At 46.4% G+C, this 22263-nt stretch overlaps 1 protein-coding gene across 4 annotated transcripts in view; it reads left to right on the top strand.

The window, feature by feature from the left end:
• The window catches only part of LOC146672527 (calcium/calmodulin-dependent protein kinase type II delta chain), a 74908-nt gene that overhangs the window by 23057 nt on the left and 29588 nt on the right, over positions 1–22263 (top strand). For all 4 annotated transcript variants that reach the window (XM_085387315.1, XM_085387329.1, XM_085387306.1 and 1 more), the window contains exons 3-5: positions 12226–12285; positions 13753–13807; positions 17156–17221. In XM_085387315.1, coding sequence (XP_085243441.1) covers positions 12226–12285; positions 13753–13807; positions 17156–17221 — 181 coding nt within the window. The remainder of the gene's footprint in view (positions 1–12225; positions 12286–13752; positions 13808–17155; positions 17222–22263) is intronic.

Here is a 22263-nt window from a genome sequence, read left to right on the forward strand (position 1 = left end):
GAGTCACTTAGATAACTTAAAATGTTATTGTTTGGCTTTTTTCAGTATTTTATTTGTTCCTGAGTAAATCGGTTTGGCTGAGATTAAAGTTTTTACACAGCTGAATAAACGTCAAGCAGACAGCTGATTATCAGAAGTGTGAGATGCTCCAGAATATACTCCAGTGTCCTGTTATATTTTAGATAGAAGGAGTTTATTAAACTTCACCGAAACAATCTGCAAATTTCATTAAAATTTAATAAACTATCATCTTGTCTTTATTTTTAGTTAGCACCTTAAACACTTAAAGCTGTAAGCTAATGATAGTTATATAAGAGCAGATGCTGCTGGTGCAATAAGCTGTACGTCTAATGGATCTGATTAGTCGACTAATCGCAGAAATAATCGGTGACTAGTCGACTATCAGAATAATCATTTGTGGCAGCCCTTGTTGCAATGAAGAGAACATCTATATGTGCAAGTCTACCCACTGCAGCCACGTCTGATTGGTTGTCCAGCGTGTCTCAGTGTAGAGTCTGCAAAGGACCCTGGCTCTTACTAGGGCTGGGAGATATATCGAGTTTTTTAAAAATATTGAGATATTTTCATATGAGATATAAGATGTGACCATATCCTTTATATCGATAAAGTCTATGTTACGTTATAATTATAGTTGTGGAGCCACCGGTTTGCCTCTCTTTCGTCCAATTTTGTCTCTACGCAACGTTACTCCGCCTCTCCTTCACTGAACACAACTCCCCCTCCTCCCCCATCGCTTCACCTGCAGGCAGCGACCAGATGGACACGGCAAATCTCCGTTAGCGAGTTGTGGGGCTTGACGGCGTCAACGCGCTAACGAGCTAACCACGCTAACGCCATGCAGCCCACAGGGGCTGCACAGCCCAAAATCCTTTTATTTTCTCAAACGTTGACAGCGCGCCTTATGTATGTTCTGGTTGTGCTTGATGGCCGCGAACCGATCTTAGGTGGAACACGGCGCTCAGCAATCTGTCAAAAAATGTTTTACAACTTTGCTAAGCTACGGAGCTGCACCGCTTGATGGGTTGTCGGAGCATTACGGCTGAGCCTCGCGGAGTGATACGTACTGTGCTTCGACGTAATATTACCGTACTGTGTATAAGGACCATAAATGGCAGCTGTTCAGAGACGTGGTTATGAAGCGGGAACAGAGCAGCTGTGAAATCTTTGTTATTGTGCTCAGCGTCTGTTAGTTTACATTTTGACTGCACAGTTGTGAGCTCTTTGTTATGCACAAAAACAACATTGTTTTCTTTTATTTATGGAGCATTATTTTTAATAAATGCTGATAATTTATTTTTGAGTAATTTCTTCATGTAACTCTATGCTCTATGTTAATAAAAGTGCCCGTGTGACATCTGGGACACAGTGTGACTAGAACTCTCTTTTTGTTCTTAACTTATGGCTTTAAAAAAATATCGAGATATGAATCTTGGGTCATATCGCCGAGTCCTGGCTCTTACTAGTGAAATGTTTCTGCCGCTAAATTGTTCCTGCTGAGATTCAAACTTTTTCCTGAACCGTACGATGTATTTTCATGTATTTTCATTCTTTCCATTGGTATCCATGGTGTCATCATTATTATTAGAGATGATAGTGATGTGAAAAATACATGCGAGTCATTAAACCATCATGTCCAACCAGCCTGTGAAGTCACAACAACAAACCTGACCTGCTTCAGTTGGATCGCTCCAACATAGTTATTCACACGACAAAGAGCCTCGGTTCAAATATGGAGGAGATGCAAATCCGTGGGTTGCATCACGACGGGCATCCAAATCTAATACGTGGGATTTGATTTTATAGACTTTGTGTGAAGGTAACCAAACTATTCATGTCGTTAATGGTTGTTGTAGCCAACCGATGACAGGAAGAGAGGATGTCGGGCATTTTTTAAACGTATCGTATAAATAAAGAGATAACTGCAGGATTAGCTCAGAGCTGACTGGCGCCTGGTAAAAGTCTAAATGCACTTTGAGACTTAACATGAATGGCTTCAGCAGAAAGATATTAGTCTCTAAATGTAGAGCTCAACAGAGAAACCAGAGTAATAACAGCTGCTCGTTTAGGTCAAAATGTCCAACCCAGTTATGCCTGTAGCCATGGAAACATCGTGGTACCGTAACAGAGGACTGGACGAGCTACATGTTTACATGTACACAGTCTACACGGTTACATTTGGCCTCATGTGATTGTCACAGCTCATCAAAGGCACAAATGCACAGCTAGTCTTCATTATACATCAAACTTTATTTGCAGCAGTTCATTCTGGGCACACAAAGTTAAACAGCTTGTTTTTCCTGTACTGGCTTTTAAACAACTCGTGTAACGAACGTGTGAAAGAATACAGAGCTTTGCTTTATAGTAGCATCTATTTTTAGCCGTCTCCTCCTCTGCTGCTCATGCAAATGTGTCCAGATTATGCCCGGCTCATTCAAATAGGAGCCTGTCTATTGCAGCAGCAGCAGCATTAGGTGGTGGTCAGGGAGACGCGTACTTCTGTTCCACTGCAGAAATAAATGTTTGTATTAATCAAAACATGTTTTTAAAAGATGAATGAGATTTCAAAGGAGGGATGTGGACGTGTCAGAGACATGTTTGTGTGGTTGGATCCCAATATCACAGTCACATGCAGGACTGTGGCAGCAGCATATTACTGGACACAGTTTCAGATGAATCGAAGGCAAACGTGTGAACTGAGCACAGAAAGATGGAAAAAATGAAATTGAACGGGAACATTCGACTTTAAAAATGACCATCAAGTGTATTTAGTGTGCTTCTGGCCTCCTGTCACATAATGCTTGAGCAGTGACAGACTTCAGTAGTTTTCACTGCACGACTCACAGGTTTGATGCATAAGAAATCAACGTGGACACATCCTCTACTGTCTGCTCCCAGCCTCTAACAGCAGCTGTACCAGTAGTGCGGTTGTTGCATTATTGCTGTGTTTTCGTAGAAACGCTTTCATTGATTCTCAAAAACTCAAACACATTTCTTCTCAGTGTCCTGTTGCTTGGAAAGAAGAGAAGTTATTGAACGGTGACTAAGTACCATGTTGTAAGGTACTGGTTGGCCACAAGCCACCATCAGACTCTGTGTTCAGCTCAGAGCAATCAGCTGTCAGTGTGTTCGTGTTAGCACCACCAGGACTCGCCATGGCAACAGGCAGATAAGTGCAGGGCCTCCTTTTTAATGTTAAAGTTTTAATTCAGTCTGGAGGAATATCTGCGTCTGTCACTGCTGACTGTGATACTGAAAGAAGCGTCGTTTTTTTAGCATGAGATCTCTGATGCTCGGCAGTGTAAGCGTTTCTCCTGGGATCTGACATCGGTCTTCACTGATTGGGTGGTTGCTCTTTCACTCAGTTACTGTTAACAGGAAGACTGGCCAATAAAAAATGTCACCTTCAAAGTCTGTGATGAAGATAAGGTTTGTATCAGGCAAACGTGCTATGAGAGATTGCAGAGATGTTGAACATTTTGGTGTCACTTTGGGAGGATGAGCGTGTTTAAAAGTAACTCTGATCAAGTCGGGACAAAGCAAACCCCTATAAATGGATCTGAAACAGACCGAACTGGACCGTGACTGGAGCGCAGCTAGATCCAGTCTGAATCCGTGACCCTTATCTGGCGTGGTGGTTTGTCCTGCTTGCCTCCGTAGCCTGGTTACGCTGTGTTTTTGGCCCAAGTGCTGAAACGTTTTCTTGCATTTTGTGCGTAGCAGTGTGTGTATAGCATGTGTTAGAAAAGCTCAGTTTTTGTGACTAAGTTGTCGTTTGACACGGACAGACTGCATTTGCTCTCTGCTTGTGCAGTAGACATGGTGCACAGACTTGCTGTCGTTGTACACAACAGGTCGTGACAGGAACGTTTGTAATGTGACAGCAACCTCCACGGAAAGCTGGGTGGAACAGCTGCCAGCCAGTCGCTGAGCAGCACATTCCTGCAGTCTCTGGGAGTCCGTGCAAGCCCGTACCTGCTTGGGCACATGTGCAGTAGCTCTAATTGCTCCAGAAAATGCAAACAACTGGGTGTGATGCCAAACCCTTAGAAACTCTTGCAAAACAGAAGGAAAGAAAAGCTGTATGCACACCACACTGTCTCTGCAAATATGAACCTGCAGAGAGATGAAAGCTTGTCACCCTGCGATGAGTGCTTACATCAGCCAGGGTAGAAGACCAGCAGAAGGCTCGAACTAACCGAACCCTGGCCTTTGAAGGTTCGACCCATCATTTTTACGTCTGCATGTGTAACATTGTAAATGCACACGATTCTATTTCGTACTTAATCCTAGTGTAGACAAAAACAAATCAACGCTCCAAGGAATCTCCTGCCTTCTCTGCTGTACGCCGGTCTCTGCAGCCATCCAACACATGCATAACTCGGCACACAGCATAATGTCAGGCAAGCTGGAACAGATCTGTCAAAACGACAAAGTGTATACCAGCGGGGGCATTGAGGGTGGTCGCAGAGCCGTCGCGGGGGGGCCAGCAAAGGAAGTGTGGGAACCACTGCTGTACACCAACATGAGCACACACTTCACTACTGTACTTGAAGCCTTCATGGCAGTAAGCAGGGCAGCATTCCCCAGAGGGGGACGATCCAAACCCTCAGTATGTGACCCTGCGACCAGAGTACCTTTGATAAGCAGGAGCCTGAAACAGAAGGATTCCTGCCGAGCGTCAAACCTGCGCTGGATCCTCAGCTGTAATTATGCAACAGAGCTGCTTTGTGACCTCTGCAGTGAGAAGCCCCTGAATGGTGTCTAAAGACATATTACCTGCATCATCTGCTGGCTTTGAGAGCGATTGTGCAGCTGCTGTGATGAAGCAGCCAAACTGCTGAATAACAAGACTAACAGGCCTCAGGACTGCAGTGGAAGCGGCACCAGGTGGGACTTTAGAGCTTTTGTCGACTGTAGTTTAGGACTGAAGGTAATTTGGGACCTTGTGACAATTATCTCTTCACTTTTACAGACACAAGTGCTGCTTTCTCTGCTGGGGACGTGTTAGCTGTGGAAACAGGTTTGAAATATCCATACAGAGCATTTAGTTCGTCCTTGCCCAGCCTGTACAGCACACTGAAGGCTGTCTATCAGTCCTGCATCGAGTCAGCGGATCTAAGGCAGACTCTATTATTACTGTCAGTTTATCCTCTTTTCATTGTTTTGGTGTGGCGTCACACACAGGATCAGTTTCCCTGGATAGATCTGTTAGTTGGTAGACCATGCTCAGGCACACTTCCCTCTGTCCTGGTCTTTGCTGCTGTAGCTCCCCGACAGGTGGGAAATGTAAAAATATCATTTTTATTGAAAGGTGATTGGAAAGAAATTGAATTCTCAGCTGAAACTGTGTCGAAGCTTCTGACTCTTCCCCCTCGTTAGTGAGACTGAACAGTCACTGTGAATGGCCGAGTGCAGACGAGTGCATTCTGCTGATGGAAACTGACCCTGGATCAGAACAGTGATGTGGGGTGTATATTGTGTTGGATGTTTCTGTCGTACTTGAAACTCTGAGCCTTTGGTCGCACGGTTCTTATTCGTCTCTGATTCCTGACTGATGTTGTTTATCAGTCATTCATGGTCACATGGTCAGAGCTGACTGATGACCAGGTTCACCTGTTTGCAGTCAGACAGACGCAGTGATTGTTCATTCTTCTTCTGTGGTGGATGACCAGCAGCAGTGATGTTTCATCAGAAGATGGGGTCACCGTTATCCGTCCCACGCGTTGTCTGAGGCCTCTGGTGGTGGTTTCCTCTTCTCTTCCCTGAGGCCGAGCTTCCTTTGACCCTCTGGCAGCACTCACCACCTGCTTTGGGCTTTTTGTTGTTGCTGTGCGACCGTAGACAGGATGCTGTTCGTAGTCTACACTTTTTAAAGAAAATTAGACTCGCAGGACGACGCGTAAATGTTTACCTCAGAAATATGTGCTCTCCAGTGGACCTGCGACCTTCTTCCACCCTCTCACACTCACCCGACAGTGACTCACTCAAATGTGCGTCACTGTTGGCACAGTAAACAGTTTTTATGAGTCAGCTGCACAGCGACTCTGTTACAAGCTTCCATTAAGTTAACACGCCCGAGGTGTCCGAGGCTCAGTTGTTCCTGAAAACAGACGCCAGCGCTTTCCTTACCTGGTGCCAGGGGCGCTTCTAGGATCAGAGCTTTGGGGTGCCGAGCACCCAGAGAGCTGCCCAGCCAGGCAAGGTAACCTTTACTCGTTACGATGAGACGTCTTCCCCGTCTCTGTCAGTCCCTGCATCCCTACATGTCTCCAGGTGTCCCGAGTTCCCTCTGACTGTGTCCTCGGTGCATTTAAACCTGTTCCTCTCTGTCCTCGTCGTCTGCTGTCCTCGTCTCCGCTATCAGGCATCATTATTTTACCATCTCTGTGCAAGTCTGCAAATTTCTTTATTAAATCATGAGATTCCTAAATTCATCAAGTCTCTCTGTGCCTGGGTCACAGAACATGACATCACTGTTTTCTACATTTGAACAATTTAATCCCACATGTGTGAAAGAAAAACACTTTTTTAAAGTCTGTAACAAAACCATCAAATCTGATCAAGGTTATTTAAACGCTGCTAAAGAAGAATGGACTGGAATTAAAAATGCATATCCTGACCTTCATTACTGGTTTATTAATAATGAATGATGCTCACAGTGAGGAAGGAGTAAACTGAGTGCAGTTTATGGACAGATTCACTTTTAATGTGTGTGTTTAATATAATACAGACACATAAAAATGATCCTGATGGCTGCAAATCAAAGGTCCCCCTGATTTAAGTGTAGATGTGTGGAGTTCACAGCAGCACGTGTGGGGTGATACTGACACACTGGGGACAGACTGCAGCTGTGGTTGGATGGAAACCTGCAGGTCAGAGGTCACTGTACATGGTCTCGGATTACCTTTCTAAGAACTACAGCTGATTACATCAACTAGCAAAAATCTGCTTTTCCTCAAAATATTTTCACAATAAAAGAAAACAGTAAAGTTTCCCTGAAGTGCTGTAAGTTACAGGATCTCCTGTCAGATAACTGGAGAAGCCCTCTGTGCCAGGAGGGGCTGGATGGCCTCGACCCTCCATGCAGTAATGTGCTGGGTCACTGGGGACCAGTATGGTGACCGGTACTGGCAATGCTGTGTTAGGAACGTCTGAAAGGTTGCATTGTACGTTGAGAAAAGTCATTTTTGCAACCCATAAATATACATATAAGACTTCTAAGAGCTGACTGTGGGAAACATCAGCCTAAATCTGGCTCTTTAAGGGAAATCCAAACGCTTCATCCCCTCAGCTCGAGCAGGCTCTGTGCAGCACACGGTCTCACTTAGCTAGCTGCATTGTGACAGGTCATGTATTAAACTGCTTCCAATCACACCTGCACACGAGAGCCTGGCAGCGTCTGCAGCTCCACCACGACATGAAGCCACGGTCATCATGAGCGCTGCTAAAGGATCTGCCACTGGAGCAGACTGAGACAGCCGCACGATCGGCTCACTGACGGCGACTGTTTGTATCGCTCACGTTCTCATGGCGAGCCTGTGCGGGCTCCTCGCCGTGCACGCAGGAAATGTGCTGGAAATGCTTTGTGAAGAGGAAGCCTTGTCTTTGTCCCCAAGCCTTCTTTCATTTGCAGCTCCCTCCCCCAGGCTGCTGGGCTCCTCGGGGGTTACTCTCTGTGATACCAGCATGGGGCCTGTTGCTGTTTTGTTCTTTGCTAAATGCATGGGGCAAAGATAAATAATCACGTCTTTTGACGAGATTTAATGAACCACAGGTGTTTCTCTGTGGAGGAAAGGTCAGAGGTCATGGACTGCAACCCGCTCTCTCACTGCAGCGATGCTGCTGTGGCCGGATCGTCTGTTTGGGGACCAGATGTGCTTCACAGAGCTGTGGAGGCGGCTCCTTCCATCCAGTGGACACGTTGAAAATAGCTGTCGGCCTCATTCTGGCGCCTGATGACGCTGTTCAGAGGCTCATCGGGGGTTTGTAAATGGGCCAGTGTCACAGCGCGGCCTCACAACTTTGTTCGTTTCATGAAAAGTGTCACTGTTACAGGACTCCAGGGCTTTATTCTTACAGCTCGTGTGGTCTCTTATAACACAGGTACAGAGACAGACAGAGCTGAGGACTGACGTACAGGACGTCCATCTTCATGCTTTGTCACATGTGATTTTGAATGGATGAGTTTGTCTTTGATGGTGGAAGCAGCCGGCAGCTCTTAGAGGAAGCGTGCACCGATGAGGCTTTGGGGTCGGCGTTGCCTCCATGAGCAGCTCCAGCATATCGCTGAGGTTGATGGTGCAACCAGGAGAAAAATGTAAACATGAAGACGCACAAACCTGTTTGTGTCGCCGTGTTTGATTACAGACCCGCAAATACAACTGTTATTTACTCAACACGCGGTGCACTGTTAGCACTGGACATGCCAAGGCATCCTTTTACACTCGTGTGTGTTACGGAGCTGAACTGAGCAGAGTCAGTCTGCTCGTCCAAGCAAACGTGGACGGTGGATGAGGACAAGACAACAACCGTCCCTGTTCTGAGTTTGTTGCTGCTGAGGCTGCTGTGACATCAGTGTCTGCTTCACACTGTGCGTTGTGTTTGTGTGTTTTTAGCTTCACATTTCTTACACGTGGTTCAGCTCGTCGTCACATTTTGATCTCAGACGAACCTGATTGGATCCAAAATGTTCAAATGCTGATTTCATGTATCCAGAGGAGGAGCTGTCCAACCCTGTGTCAACAACATCCTCGCCCCTAAACTGACACCCGGCTGGAGACGGTCACGTCTTAATTCAGTCAGTGTTTCTGAGGATGATGGGCACAAGTCTGATATCTCTGTGATTTTACAGGAAACCTGTCAAATCTCTAAAACCCTGAGAAATGAGGAAGCTGAAGATGCTGTCACAGCACCGTAAGACCTCACATTGTGCTAAATTAATGTTGAACCATTGCACGTTAAACACTTTCAGTCGACTTGGATGTTTTTCTTACTCCAACCTCTCCACGTTGGCTTTGGCGTGACTCAGTGAGGTTGTCCGTCTCTTGGCCATGTGACGGCCTGACCACGGCCGTGTGGCAGCTGGACTCGGTGGCATTGATGGATCGGTGCTAATATTAAAGAGCTGTTTCATATTGGTCCACATAAAAAGAACAGGACTGAGCCTCCAGTGTTCGGAGGTGCTGATGCTCAGCGCAGCACTCATGCTGCTAATCCTGTTACGTCACAGATTAGCGGCGTGCAGCCACACGGAGAGAGTGGGTGATGTCGGGACAAGAACATCCCCCAGTGAGCACCGGTCCCTGCAAAAGCACGGCCCATTGGTCCGATTAGGAGCTGAGGAGACGAGGTGTGATTGGAACATACAGCAGCTGCTACACAACATCTGCACTAGTCTGTGGTCTCTCTAGATTAGGATCAGTGTGCAGTATAGACGACAGCATGTGGTTGCATGTGCAGTTTGCTGCTGGGATGTAGCAGTTACCTCCTCCAGCTGCTCTTTCTTCATTTTTCCATCACAAATACAGGACGATGTGTGTGCAGTGTTTACTCACAGTGACCTCCAAAGGTCACAGTGAGAGACTAAACATGCTGTATGCGAGTCAAAGCTTATGGCCTAATGGGGCCTTTCCACAGTTTACTGGTTTCATCAGAGTAACAATGGCTCATCAGCACAAAGTAAAGATGGTGTCAGACCTGCCAGCGCCCTGCAGACATGTTGCAGCTGAGCCTGATTCCCACTGCCAGTCCAACTTCTTTTTCCATATTTGCACGTGAGGATGATGAGAAGCAAACCAGGTGAGGAGCAGAGAAGGAGATGCATATTCAACAGGATGTGTCATGTCACATGGTTTCATGCTGAGTACAGAGTTTAATCTCAATCAGAATACTTTATTAATCCCAAAGGAAATTACAGCAGGCAGCACGCTGATGCTGCATGTGCACTTACAAAGGAAGCCTCTGACCAACTTTACACAAACATCGACCTGCCTTCTGCATGGAGGGCGTTGGCTGATGATGGCGCTTTGCTCAGGCCTTCATCACACTTAGGACTTAAACTGCTACTGTACCAACTAGGGCTGGGCCATATTATACCGTTCACAGTAATACTGGTATAATGTTGGGCAACGATAGGAAAATGAAATATCGCGATAGAATGGGAGTAAAACGCGCATGCGCAGTGCCTTTGTTTTCATACGCACATGGCCGATTGTTGAGTGAAACAGATGAACCAGAATTGGTTTGTAAAAATGGTGCAACTTCCGTGATGTGGAACTGGTTTGGTGTTTGTCCGTCAGATACATGACAAAGCACATTTTTTTGCAGAACATGCAAGCGGTCGTCGTTATTGTCGGACTAAGATGCTCTTAAATCTGGGAGTAATCTGGGTCCTAAACTCCGTATGTTCAGGTCAAACAACACTGCAGCATCACTTAGAGTTAAAAACTGTCTAAATTCTTTCATCTTTAATAAAACGATCAGTGTTGCTGCTTTACCAGGTGTAACTATAAAGTTTAACTTCCAGGCATCCATGAAAACAAAATTTATTACATTTAACGGAGTTAGAAGTTAGCAGGAAGCTAGCGGAAGTTAGCTCGCTAGTTTCGCTAGTTACCTAAGCATGATATAGCATGTTCTGACTGAGAAACTAAACAGCAGTGACGTTTGTAGGGTTACTGAAGTTGGGCTAGCTGGTATATAATGATGTGCTACGTGATCGCTAGCGACACAGCTATGTTAGCATAACATAAACAGTGAAGCTGGAGGACAAACACTAACACTTTTCCACTTATAAAAGTTAACGTGAAGGTTCTTCATGGTTAGAGACAAATGCAATCGCATGGCAGGATGCTGTAAACGGACCAAACTTCAGTCAGGAGAACAACTGAGATAATCCATCCACAATACGAGGTTAGTCATTAATATACTGCAACAACATGGGAATAGAGCAGCTGCAGAGAATTCAACATCAATGAATCAATGGTACAGAAGTGGAGGAAGCAAGAAGAATGAGTTTAATAAAGTTTGATTTATCTGACTGCTTTGTTTCGCTTAATGTGTCTTATAATCCCGTGCACCTTATGGTCCGAAAAATGCGTACTGCACACTGCAGTTTAATGTTGCAAAGCACCTCTTTTTAACTTCAGTGGATATTATACATGGTTATGCTCAGGATATGTCAGCCCATTTCTACTGGAAATGCCTTTTGGTTAAACTTTCAGCAAGGAATTTGCATTTGCACTGTTACATTTTTATAAAGCTTTAATGTACATAAAAACCAGCTTCTTGTTTAAGTGAAAATAAATGGAAGGTTGTCTTTTTGCGCTAGTAATGTTGTGGAGTTGTATTTTGTCTCGCATCAATTATATCGTCGGTTATATCGTTATCGCAAATTTTCAAATATATATCGTGATAAATATTTTTGGCCATATCGCCCTGCTCTAGTACCAACAACATCTGGACCATTAGAAATGCAATAGGGATGCGTAACATCCTGCATGTGGTGCATGTTTCTGTGTGTTATCACACTGATCAGCCTGTGAACCATAAGTGCTTCTAAATTATGACCCGAACTCTAAAACTGCACGTTCTTACAGAAAGCACGGACACGTTAATGTTTCTTTCTGGATTTTCTGCCACAGTCAGAACTGTTGTCTGAAGGTAAGACACGAATGCAATCAGGTAACGTGCTTACACGAAGCTTGTCTTATACAAAAGGCTTCTGGTGTCTAACAGGAAGCAGCTTTGTTGATGCTCCTTCCTGTTGCGCTGTCAGACTGACCCAGTGAAAACATTGAGTCGTGTGGCAGCCTGTGACAGGCTGGTGATCTTTTGGGATGGACCACGGCAACGAGAAGCTTCTGTGCCTAATATTATGGCTGTGATTGACAGCCTTCAAGAAGACGACTGGAATGAAGAACAGGGTAAAAGTGTGAGCGTGGTGGTTAGTTGTCTGGTCCTGAGAACATCTGTAATAACCTTCTTTTCCAGCTGTTTCTGTCAGATGATGCACGTCCGCCTCGTTTAGCGCTGTGAAAGGCGAAGAATAGACTCGCCGCACACGCTCTGCACCAACGGCTGCGTCACGCTTGTGTTTGACGTGCCAGAGCTCACATTTCCTCGTTTCCCAGGAGGGAGGTGCTGTTTGTGTAAACGCCGGTCTGAAAAAGGCTCACACAAATATGGTCTCTCTTTGTTTTTCAGATCACCAGAAGTTGGAGCGCGAGGCCAGGATCTGCCGCCTGCTGAAGCACTCCAACATCGGTAACTAGAGCTCCTGCTTCACTGAGGACATTACAGTTTTATTTATTTCTGTCGACAGTGAACATGAAAGGTCAGCCTTTAAAGGCTGCCCGTGACGTCACATAGCGGCTCTGCCAGGATATTCGCCCGTGCAGCAGCTCTCCTCAATAACTTCATTACTTCAGTCAAATCAGAAGAGCTGAGTCTTAATCTTAGGGTTAGGGCTGCCACAGCTCTCCTGGCTTCTTTGCTCTGTTGAGTCCTCAGAACGAGTGCAAGAGCACACCCCCACTGCCTCATTCCCCAAACTACCCACTGCAGACTCACCCGTCCCTTATTGCAGCACAAGCACAAGGATACTTTCCCTCTGAGCCACAAAGACCTGCAATTATCACCTCAGCAATGACTTTGTGGAAACTGTCATTTGTTTTTCAGTCCTTCTAGTGAAAAAAGAAAGGGACGGGGGAAGTGACAAATGAGGGGATGATGGGGGTTATTTGGTTTGCTGGTCTATTGTGAGCTTGTCTGAATCGGACTAAGCAACACGTGAAATTGGAGGGTTTAGTGTGAAAGTGATGGGGTTTGTGTCCCTGCTCACAGCACGAAACCAAGGCTGACTTCATTCTGCTTTAACGTGGTTTAGTGTCGCACAGACGTGCTGGCTGAACTTACAGGTTACAGAAGAATGCTGCTGTATCTATGTAATGTGCTCTGTTGTGTCAATAACATGAGCTCAGCTCTTAGTCATTTATACGATGTCTAAATCGTGTCTGGACACTAAATATATGTGAACACAGATGAACGGGAATAAAAAGACTAATTTATCTATGAGCAGTTATTTTAGAGATCGTGCTGTTAGATTTACAATGTGTCCATATTTGTTTGATCTTTAGCAAACAAAAGGCAGCTGATTAAGATCAAGTTTGAACAGGTAACCGTACACTTGGCACGCCTCTTACCAGTATCGTCCCAGCAGCATCCAGCTCCACTGCAAGCTCATTGCAGTGACGGGTCTCTGATGTCGGCCATGAGAGGAGCTGATGGAAATGCCAAAGATCCCCACAGCGAGAGCGTTCCCTTTGGTCTCTTCATCCACTCGTATGTTGGACTGTCTGAGCTTTCGTGAGCGCTGCTGTTAGAGGAGTCTTTGATAAAGTCCATTATTGGTCACAGCAAACGTGTCTTACATGTGGAGCATGAAACCAGCATGTGACCTGTTGTTTGCCGAGTTCAAGCCCAACATCAATCAGGCAGAATTAGACGTGAAGAGTTCTCGATGTGTTTTCAGAGTAATGAATAAATCGTCTGCAGTTACTTGTAAAGTCTGTTTCCACAGGTCCACAGGTAAAATGAACTGTGTTTAAATTGCTGCTGCAGATCTCTGCACACGTGCAGATCTGAAGTAGAAAAACGCCGTCCTCATCAGCTGCTGGTCACGTGGTGCCGGGGCAACAATGAAAACGTAATTTTCCCCTCCTTCTCCCACAGTGCGGCTGCACGACAGCATATCAGAGGAAGGATTCCACTATCTGGTCTTTGACTTGTAAGTGCTGCCTTTGATTGTTACATGTTCCACTAATGCACCACGAAACACGTGTGACTGCGCAGACCACACCCACATCTCACACAAGACGGGTAACCTCGCCGCTGTCCCATGCACCGCCGCCGAGGCATCTGGGGAGCATAAATGCAGCGTGTTGCTTTACTCTAGGGCTGGGCGATATGACCCAAAATTCATATCTCGATATCTTTTAGCTGGATGGCGATATACGATATATATCTCGATATTTTTTAAAGCCATAAAGTAAGAACGAACAGAGAGTTCTTAGTCACACTGTGTCCCAGATGTCACACGGGCACTTTTATTAACATAGAGCACAGATGTACATGAAGAAATTACTCAAAAATAAATTATCAGCATTTATTAAAAATAATACTCCATAAATAAAAGAAAACAATGTTGTTTTTGTGCATAACAAAGAGCTCACAATTGTGCAGTCAAAATGTAAACTAACAGACGCTGAGCACAATAACAAAGATTTCACAGCTGCTCTGTTCCCAACTTGTACTGCGTGACTGAGCCTGGAGTTTGAAATCCACTTCAGGTGCCATTTATGGTCCTTATACACAGTACGGTAATATTACGTCGAAGCACAGTACGTATCACTCCGCGAGGCTCAGCCGTAATGCTCCGACAACCCATCAAGCGGTGCAGCTCCGTAGCTTACCAAAGTCGTAAAACATTTTTTGACAGATTGCTGAGCGCCGTGTTCCACCTAAGATCGGTTCGCGGCCATCAAGCACAACCAGAACATACATAAGGCGCGCTGTCAACTTTTGAGAAAATGAAAGGATTTTAGGCCGTGCACCACCTCTGGGCTGCATGGCGTTAGCGTGGTTAGCTCGTTAGCGTGGTTAGCTCGTTAGCGTGGTTAGCTCGTTAACACGTTGACGCCGTCCAGCCCCACGCACGGGGCGATCCACACAGTAACTCGTTAACGGAGATTTGCCGTGTCCATCTGGTCGCTGCCTGCAGGTGAAGCGATGGGGGAGGAGGGGGAGTTGTGTTCAGTGAAGGAGAGGCGGAGTAACGTTGCGTAGAGACAAAAGTGGACGAAAGAGAGGCAAACTTGCGGCTCCACAACTATAATTATAACGTAACATAGACTATATCGATATAAAGGATATGGTCACATCTTATATCTCGTATGAAAATATATCGATATTTTTAAAAAACTCGATATATCGCCCAGCCCTACTTTACTCCATCTGCTCAGGCACATCCTATACTCCTGCATCCATATAAACATATAAACACGCTGAGATTACTGCTGGCTCACACAGATGGCAGGTATCTGTTCCAGAGTGTTAGGGAAAATATTCTAAAACACTTCTTCAGTAAAGACTCAGAGAAGAGAAACACACAGAGTTCTTGCTAGCAAGGGCAGCTCCCTACTGAGAGACTCCGGTGAGGAACTGCCCTGGTCTTTATTTATACTCCATTGAACGTGTGTGTGCGTGTGTGTGTGCGTGTGTGTGTGCGTGTGTGTGTGTGCGTGTGTGTGTGCGTGTGTGTGTGCGTGTGTGTGCGTGTGTGTGTGTGTGTGTGTGCGTGCGTGTGCGTGTGCGTGCGTGTGCGTGTGTGTGCGTGTGCGCGCGCGTGCGTGCGTGTGCGTGTGCGCGCGCGTGTGCGCGCGTGTGCGTGTGCGCGTGTGTGCGCGTGCGTGCGTGCGCGTGCGCGTGTGCGTGCGTGCGTGTGCGCGCGTGTGCGTGTGCGCGCGTGTGCGTGCGCGTGTGTGTGCGTGTGTGTGCGTGCGTGTGTGTGCGTGTGTGTGCGTGTGTGCGTGTGTGTGTGCGTGTGTGTGTGTGCGTGCGTGTGCGTGTGTGTGTGTGCGTGCGTGTGTGTGTGTGCGTGTGCGCGCGTGTGCGTGCGCGCGTGTGTGCGTGTGTGTGCGTGTGTGTGTGTGCGTGTGTGCGTGTGTGTGCGTGTGTGTGCGTGTGTGTGTGCGCGTGTGCGTGTGCGTGTGTGTGTGTGTGCGTGCGTGTGTGTGTGTGATCAAAGGTGCAGAAAGTCCGTTTTAATTCTGCAACAATCTTGAATTCTCCCAACCAATCACAGCAGATGGCCCCGCCCCTCCCTGAGGTCTCTTCCTGTTAGAAGGGAGTTTCTCCTTCCCACTGTCGCCAAAGTTGTGCGTCCACATTGAAACGGCCGTAAACGCTGACGGCCTGCCTCATTTCTGTCTGCTGCTTGTTTACTCTCCGGCTCTTTGAAGCGTGGCGGCAGAATGACGAGGAAAAGCAGCGAGTTTTTCAAATGGACTCACAATGAGGAGGAGTTGCTGCTGCGAGTAACACAAAAGTACAAAAGCGAGTGAGAGTTAAAGATGTGAAGCACAGCTCTCTGCAGCTTTAACAGAACAATGCTGTGTAACGCCCTCTGCTATCTTTGGTTAATTGGTCACATGACTGCACCACATGACTGACGTGCGTCATCTTTTTCGAAAAGGCTCCGGGTTCGATGTCCACGCTGTGACGCAAAGATGACGTTTTCTAATGTTTCCGCTTTGGAGAAAACGCTGAGTTTTCCTTGACCGGAAACGGCGTCTCAGTGTGGACGGACGCCAAACGGAGAGAAAAAACCTTCGTAGGAGTCAGGATCCTTCCTCCAACGCTGCTCAGTGACTGCCTCCTCCCTGCTGGGTGTCATCAGCTGTTGTTTGCAGTCATATCTGGCAGCCAGAAAGGAAATGGCTTTCTAAACTCGACGAGCAATAATAAGATCAGAGGTGTGTCTCCTTCCTGGCCACGAGCATCTCCTCTTTTCCCTTCATTGAATCATTGCCAGTATGGATGCCGGGAGACTCTCGCAGTGGGTTAAACCACAAACCCTGGATGAGAGAGGGCATGGCTGCAGCACCATCAAGTTGTTAAAGGGCATTTAGCTGATTTACTTGGCTTAACATCGTCTTTGAACATCTCCAGACTCAGCTGCAACCTGATTCAGTTGTTAGTGCCACTTGATTTGATCTGTGTTACTTGGAAAATCTATCTGACTTGAGTCATGGAAATGTTTTCAGCTGGAAGGAATTCCCCTCCAGCTGAAACGGTAATATTGTTGCCTGGCTGCATCTGCTGGGATCAGGGTTTTCCTCCTCGTGTTCCCAGCTGGGCCCAGTCCCTACAGAGGGATGGAGTTTCTGCTCTAACGTGTGAGACACATGTAGCTGTAGCCACTTTAAAGAGCTGACGTCTCTGTGACCAGCAGTAACTTCAACAAACCAGTCTGAATGGGACCAGTGCTGTACGTGTGCTGGAGCCACACATTCCCCCTGCAAATGAAGTGAAACCAGCTTGTTTCTGCTTTTTGTTTCGCTGTGTTCGTTCCCAGAGTCACTGGTGGCGAGCTGTTCGAGGACATCGTTGCCAGGGAGTACTACAGTGAAGCTGATGCCAGGTCAGTGTGAGCTCTTTCCTTTCTGCGTTACTGTAGACGTGTCATGTGACTCGCTCTCCCTCGGCAGCAAAGGCGTATTCATGCAGCCACAGTGAACTAGAGCAGACACACAATGACAGCTGATCACAGTGGATGTTTGCAAAGCTCATCATGCCTCACGTATGCATCTATGCCTTTTGTGCCCCAAACCCTCTGTACCTTTTCTCTGTCCCTTTATGAGGAGGCTCCTTCCTCAGCTTCTGTTCTGCTTATTAAAAATCACCCATAAAGCAAATAATCCAGAGTAGGGATGGGTATCGTTTAGGTTAGGTTAGCAGTGCTTAAACAATGGAAAAAACACAAACTTTGTCCAAAACCTCTCATGTTTAACTGTTTTTTGTAAAAAGATAACAATGTTAGCCTTTTCTGCAGCTATGGGGCATATATGGTATCACTCTTGGCTGGAAGCAGTGCTTAAACAATGAAAAAACACAAACTTTGTCCAAAAACCTCTCATGTTTAACTGTTTTTTGTAAAAAGATAACAATGTTAGCCTTTTCTGCAGCTATGGGGCATATATGGTATCACTCTTGGCTGGAAGCAGTGCTTAAACAATGAAAAAAACACAAACTTTGTCCAAAAACCTCTCATGTTCATCTGTTTTTTTGTAAAAAGATAACAATGTTAGCCTTTTCTGCAGCTATGGGGCATATATGGTATCACTCTTGGCTGGAAGCAGTGCTTAAACAATGAAAAAAACACAAACTTTGTCCAAAAACCTCTCATGTTTAACTGTTTTCCACTTTTTCTTTGGTCATTTTAGCCTTTTTGGCCAGGGTGAAGGGAGCATCTGCCATCAAACAAGAAGACAGCCACATGTAGCTATGATGATGTTTGCTAGTTCACCTTACATGCATTAATATAATAACGTGGTTAGCCTACTCAACGTAAATTACACACAAACAACATGAAGCTACTCACGCAGAGAAGAACGGCTGCTGCTGCATCATCATCCTCATCATTTCTGCTACACTGGCAGGGCTAGGGGCCAGGACTCTCCTCTTCGGGTTTTTGGGGGATGTTGCTAACTCCGGGTCCGACAGTATCAGCTTAAAGCACTTGTTGCAGGCTGCTGAGTTTGCATCTTTTGCCATCATGGCACCGGACACCGGCACCCATCCCTGATCCAGAGTGACTTTTGTGTAACATGTTAAAGGTTTCCATTGCAGGTTTTATTCCTTCCTGCAGGAGTTATGGACAGTTTCACCTAATTGATGCTGTTTGTGGTGGAGTTTGTGTTTTATATGAAGCAAACTTTGTATTTTCTCTTAACAACTTGAAGGAACAGTTCAGCAGTTCATACGCGTGACTTTATTGAGTGGGTGATGTATTTAGCACACAGATTGGGAGCAGAGGGAAACCCCAGAGTCAAAGAGTACAGCTGCCACCTCAGGCTGAGTGCACGATGGCTGTATGTGATTTTCAGCTTCAGCACTTGTCTGTGGAAGCTTGATGCTTTGGCAGGACTTTACGGTCTGTGCTTGATGTTCTTCAGCCGAGCTCTACGAACGCTTTGGTTAAGCCTCAAACGCTGGTGCAGGTACCTGTGCAGAAATAATTACTGAGGATGCCAAACGTGCAGCAAAAGGTGAGGAACAATGCTGCACGCAGAGAGTGTTAATCGTTTATTCTCAGCAGGCAACAAGACGCAGTGAACAAAATCACATCAGTTTGGTGGCGCCTTCGCCTTCTTCTACGTCCACTTCCACACAGTTTTTGAAGGAAGTCAGCTGGCAAACATCTGGGAGAACTACGCACAGATGTTCTGTGGATGTGGGCGTCCTCAGGTCTCTGATCGCAGACACACTCGATGATGTTGAGATCAGGGGGGCGTCACTTCAGTGCTGCTTGTTCCTCTTTACAGTAACGAGTTCCTGATGAGTTCGGCTGTGTTTGGGCTCCTTAAACAGTGAAAGCTCTCTTTCTTTACAGCATTTTCCTCACCTGCCTAAGATGTTTGCACAGTGCTGTCCACAGTTTGTCAGACCTGCACAAACGCAGGCTGGTTGTCTAACGGGGCCGAGATAGAGATGGCTCCATGAGCTTGGACAGCAGCAGAAACCTTCGTCAAACACTGTCCCTGGTTCCTGCACCGTAGCTGCTGACAGCTCTGAGTGGCTCTCTCACTGACTTCATACAGCTGGACGCACACGTTTGAATTTATTTAGGATTTTCTCCAATCCTCACAAAGCCAAGAGTCTACATGAAGGCTTAGTTATGTATATACGCCCACAGGAAGTGCTGCAGGAGGCTCTACAGTGACATGCTAATGTGTTGTAGTCATCATGATTGACTACAGCTGGTAGCTTGTCTTTGGATTTGTTTGACAAACTTCAGTGGAGCCTCGCCGTCACCCTCAGAGGAGAGGAAGTTAGGAAGTCCAGGATCAACCTGGGAACCATTAAGGCTCAAGACTGTGGTGAAGCGAGTTTTCCACCACCGTGGTTGGAGAGATTGCCGACCACACAGTGTCCGTATGGATAAATCTTCAAAATGAAGTTTGACGGTGGGACAGGACAAAGAGCTGTTTGGCCCCGATGACAAGAGGCTTATGTTGAGGAGTAAAGCTGAGGTTCCTAAACCTGAGAGCACCGTGCGGACTGTAGGAGCTGTTCTGCTGACAGCGGTGCAGGTAAGAAACACAGCTGGGTTCTCCAGCAGGACAGGACAACATGCTGCTCCGAGCTCCGCCTCCGCTTCAGGGCCCGGACCACGAGCCAACATGTTCAGATCGGTGACGGTGGTCAAATATACCGACAGAATCATCCCCGAATCCTGTTGATGGCTAAAAGCATCATTTTAAGCTGTGTGACTGTAGAGAAATGCCAAATAAATCCAAGCTCGTGCACCGTTGCTTTCAAAGTCCTGCAGGAGAAGAAAACGTGCACTCACATTAGAAATGCAAAGCCCCGTAAAGATGCCCAGGACGAGTGGATGGAAACAGCTGAGCTGTTTACCGTCACCGAGCTTGTGCAGCCATCATGTCCATGCTGCAGTGTATTCATCGCTCATGGTCACCGCTGCGCCTGTTTAGTCTTTGCTCGTGTTTCTAGTCGTGTCTTTGAATGCATCCCTCGTCTCTCCGTTAAACTTCCTGTAGGTTAGTTTAGCGTCCTCGTGTCTCTCGTGCGTCTCACCTGTGTGCTTCTCCTCCTCTGTTATGTGTTCCTGTGTTTATAGTGCGGCCGTAGGATCCAGAATATTTAAAGTTTACCTTTTTAGGTCCTGACAGTGAGCAAAGTTTGTTACCAAGCAGCTGTATTCCTGACACTTTAGCTGTTTCCTGCTTCCGTCTATAGCAAAGACAGACCTGCCTCTGCAGCAGCTCGCACTGCAGAAAGTCTTCACGCCATCGAACACTGAACTGTTCCTTTTCGATGTTCACCTGTCACTGCAGTGCTGCTCCAGGTGTCTGACACTGACCCGTCCTCCCTCTCCTCTCTGCTTCTGGCCTGGTCTGCCTCCACAGTCACTGCATACAGCAGAGTGTAGAAAGTGTAAATCATTGTCACACAAATGGCTTAGTGCACAGAGACCTGAAGGTTAGTAAGGGCCAACCGTTAAGAGACTCGGCCGTGCTGCATCCACTGCCTGATCAGTGCCACGCCCCCTCCACCAGTCACCCTCGCACATCGCCACAGCGGGGCGTTGTGGGCAGGCTGGCTGGAGACGAGGCGGCGGGATGTGTCGTGCAGGCGGGGGCAGGCAGACGCCATCACAGCCTGCCTCTACTGTACGCCACCAAGTGCATGTAGCATCTTTGCTAAGTGGTGCGCTGACACAGCCGCTGTCAGGCTTCGTCAGAGAGAGGAGAAAGATGGTGTGGTTTCATTATGATCATTGTTATGATTCTAAAGGTGGAGCATCATTAGGTTCAATTCAAATTCATTCAGTGTGTTTACACATAAATACAGCAGAGAAAGTTTGAAGCAACGAATTTGCTTTTTAACACTTTTGAATCTATAAAAATGTGTTTAAGAGATGAAAGCAGGAGCAGACCTGAAGCATCCTCACAAACAGGATGTGCTGCACGAGTAACACTTTCAGCACGACACAGTCAGAATACTCTTAGTTATGCAAGCCTGCATCCAGATGTGGCACGCTTGTGTTACATTTCCACAACTGTCTGTCTCTAAGCACCTCCTAGCGTTTGCACACTCCTTCATTGTGTTGGGAGCAACTAAGGGCTGCAGTGTGTTTCTGAAGGATCGATCCACTGTGCAGGCACACACGGACCCGGGCCCTATTTCAGGAAGCCGGTTTAGAAAACTCAGAGTGAAAAACGATACTCAGGGTTGAGTAACCCCGAACTGTCCACCTCGGAATATTCGGTTTCAGAAAGGCTGATAACAAGTAGTTCAATCAACGCGGAGTTGCTTTAACCCCAAGTTAAGCGCGCGCACGAGGATACATAAAGCCCTGATTAGTGGAGCACAGATTAAGCGAGTCACCATGGAGACGGAGGGAAAGAAGGCGCGGTCAATGTATTTTACAGCGCTTGAGGCCGAAATCCTGATGGCAGCATATGCCGATAACATGCAAATTTTGCAGAAAAAAAGTAACACAGCCTCAGCTGCAAAAGAAAGTGAGCATGCATGGCAAAACATAGCCAACAGAGTCAATGCGTGAGTGTTAATATAAACATTGATCTAGGGATTTCCACCCATTTAACACGTTATTTTATTATATGTTATTTTATTTGTTATTTTATACATTTTATTTTGTGATGTGATGTGAGCGCAGGTGCAACCCAACAGGCCCCAAACGTTCCTGGCAGCAAGTAAAGATGAAATATAAAAATATAGTCCAAACAGGTGAGGTGTAATTGTATTATGAGCCATAGTGCTTGGTCTGTTTGTCCCATGTAAATCAATTGCAGTTAGAGGCTACATTAATTTCCCCTCTGTAAGCACTTATTGAAATTATCTGAGCACATTACAAGTACATATTTGCTTACTCTGTATGCTCAAATGTGACCCGTTATAGCCAACAGGAAAAAAGCG

The sequence above is a fragment of the Rhamphochromis longiceps genome, linkage group LG3, assembly GCF_057381845.1.
Source record: "Rhamphochromis longiceps isolate RC_006_pf linkage group LG3, R_longiceps_female_GT1.1, whole genome shotgun sequence".
In the NCBI taxonomy this organism is placed as follows: domain Eukaryota; kingdom Metazoa; phylum Chordata; class Actinopteri; order Cichliformes; family Cichlidae; genus Rhamphochromis; species Rhamphochromis longiceps.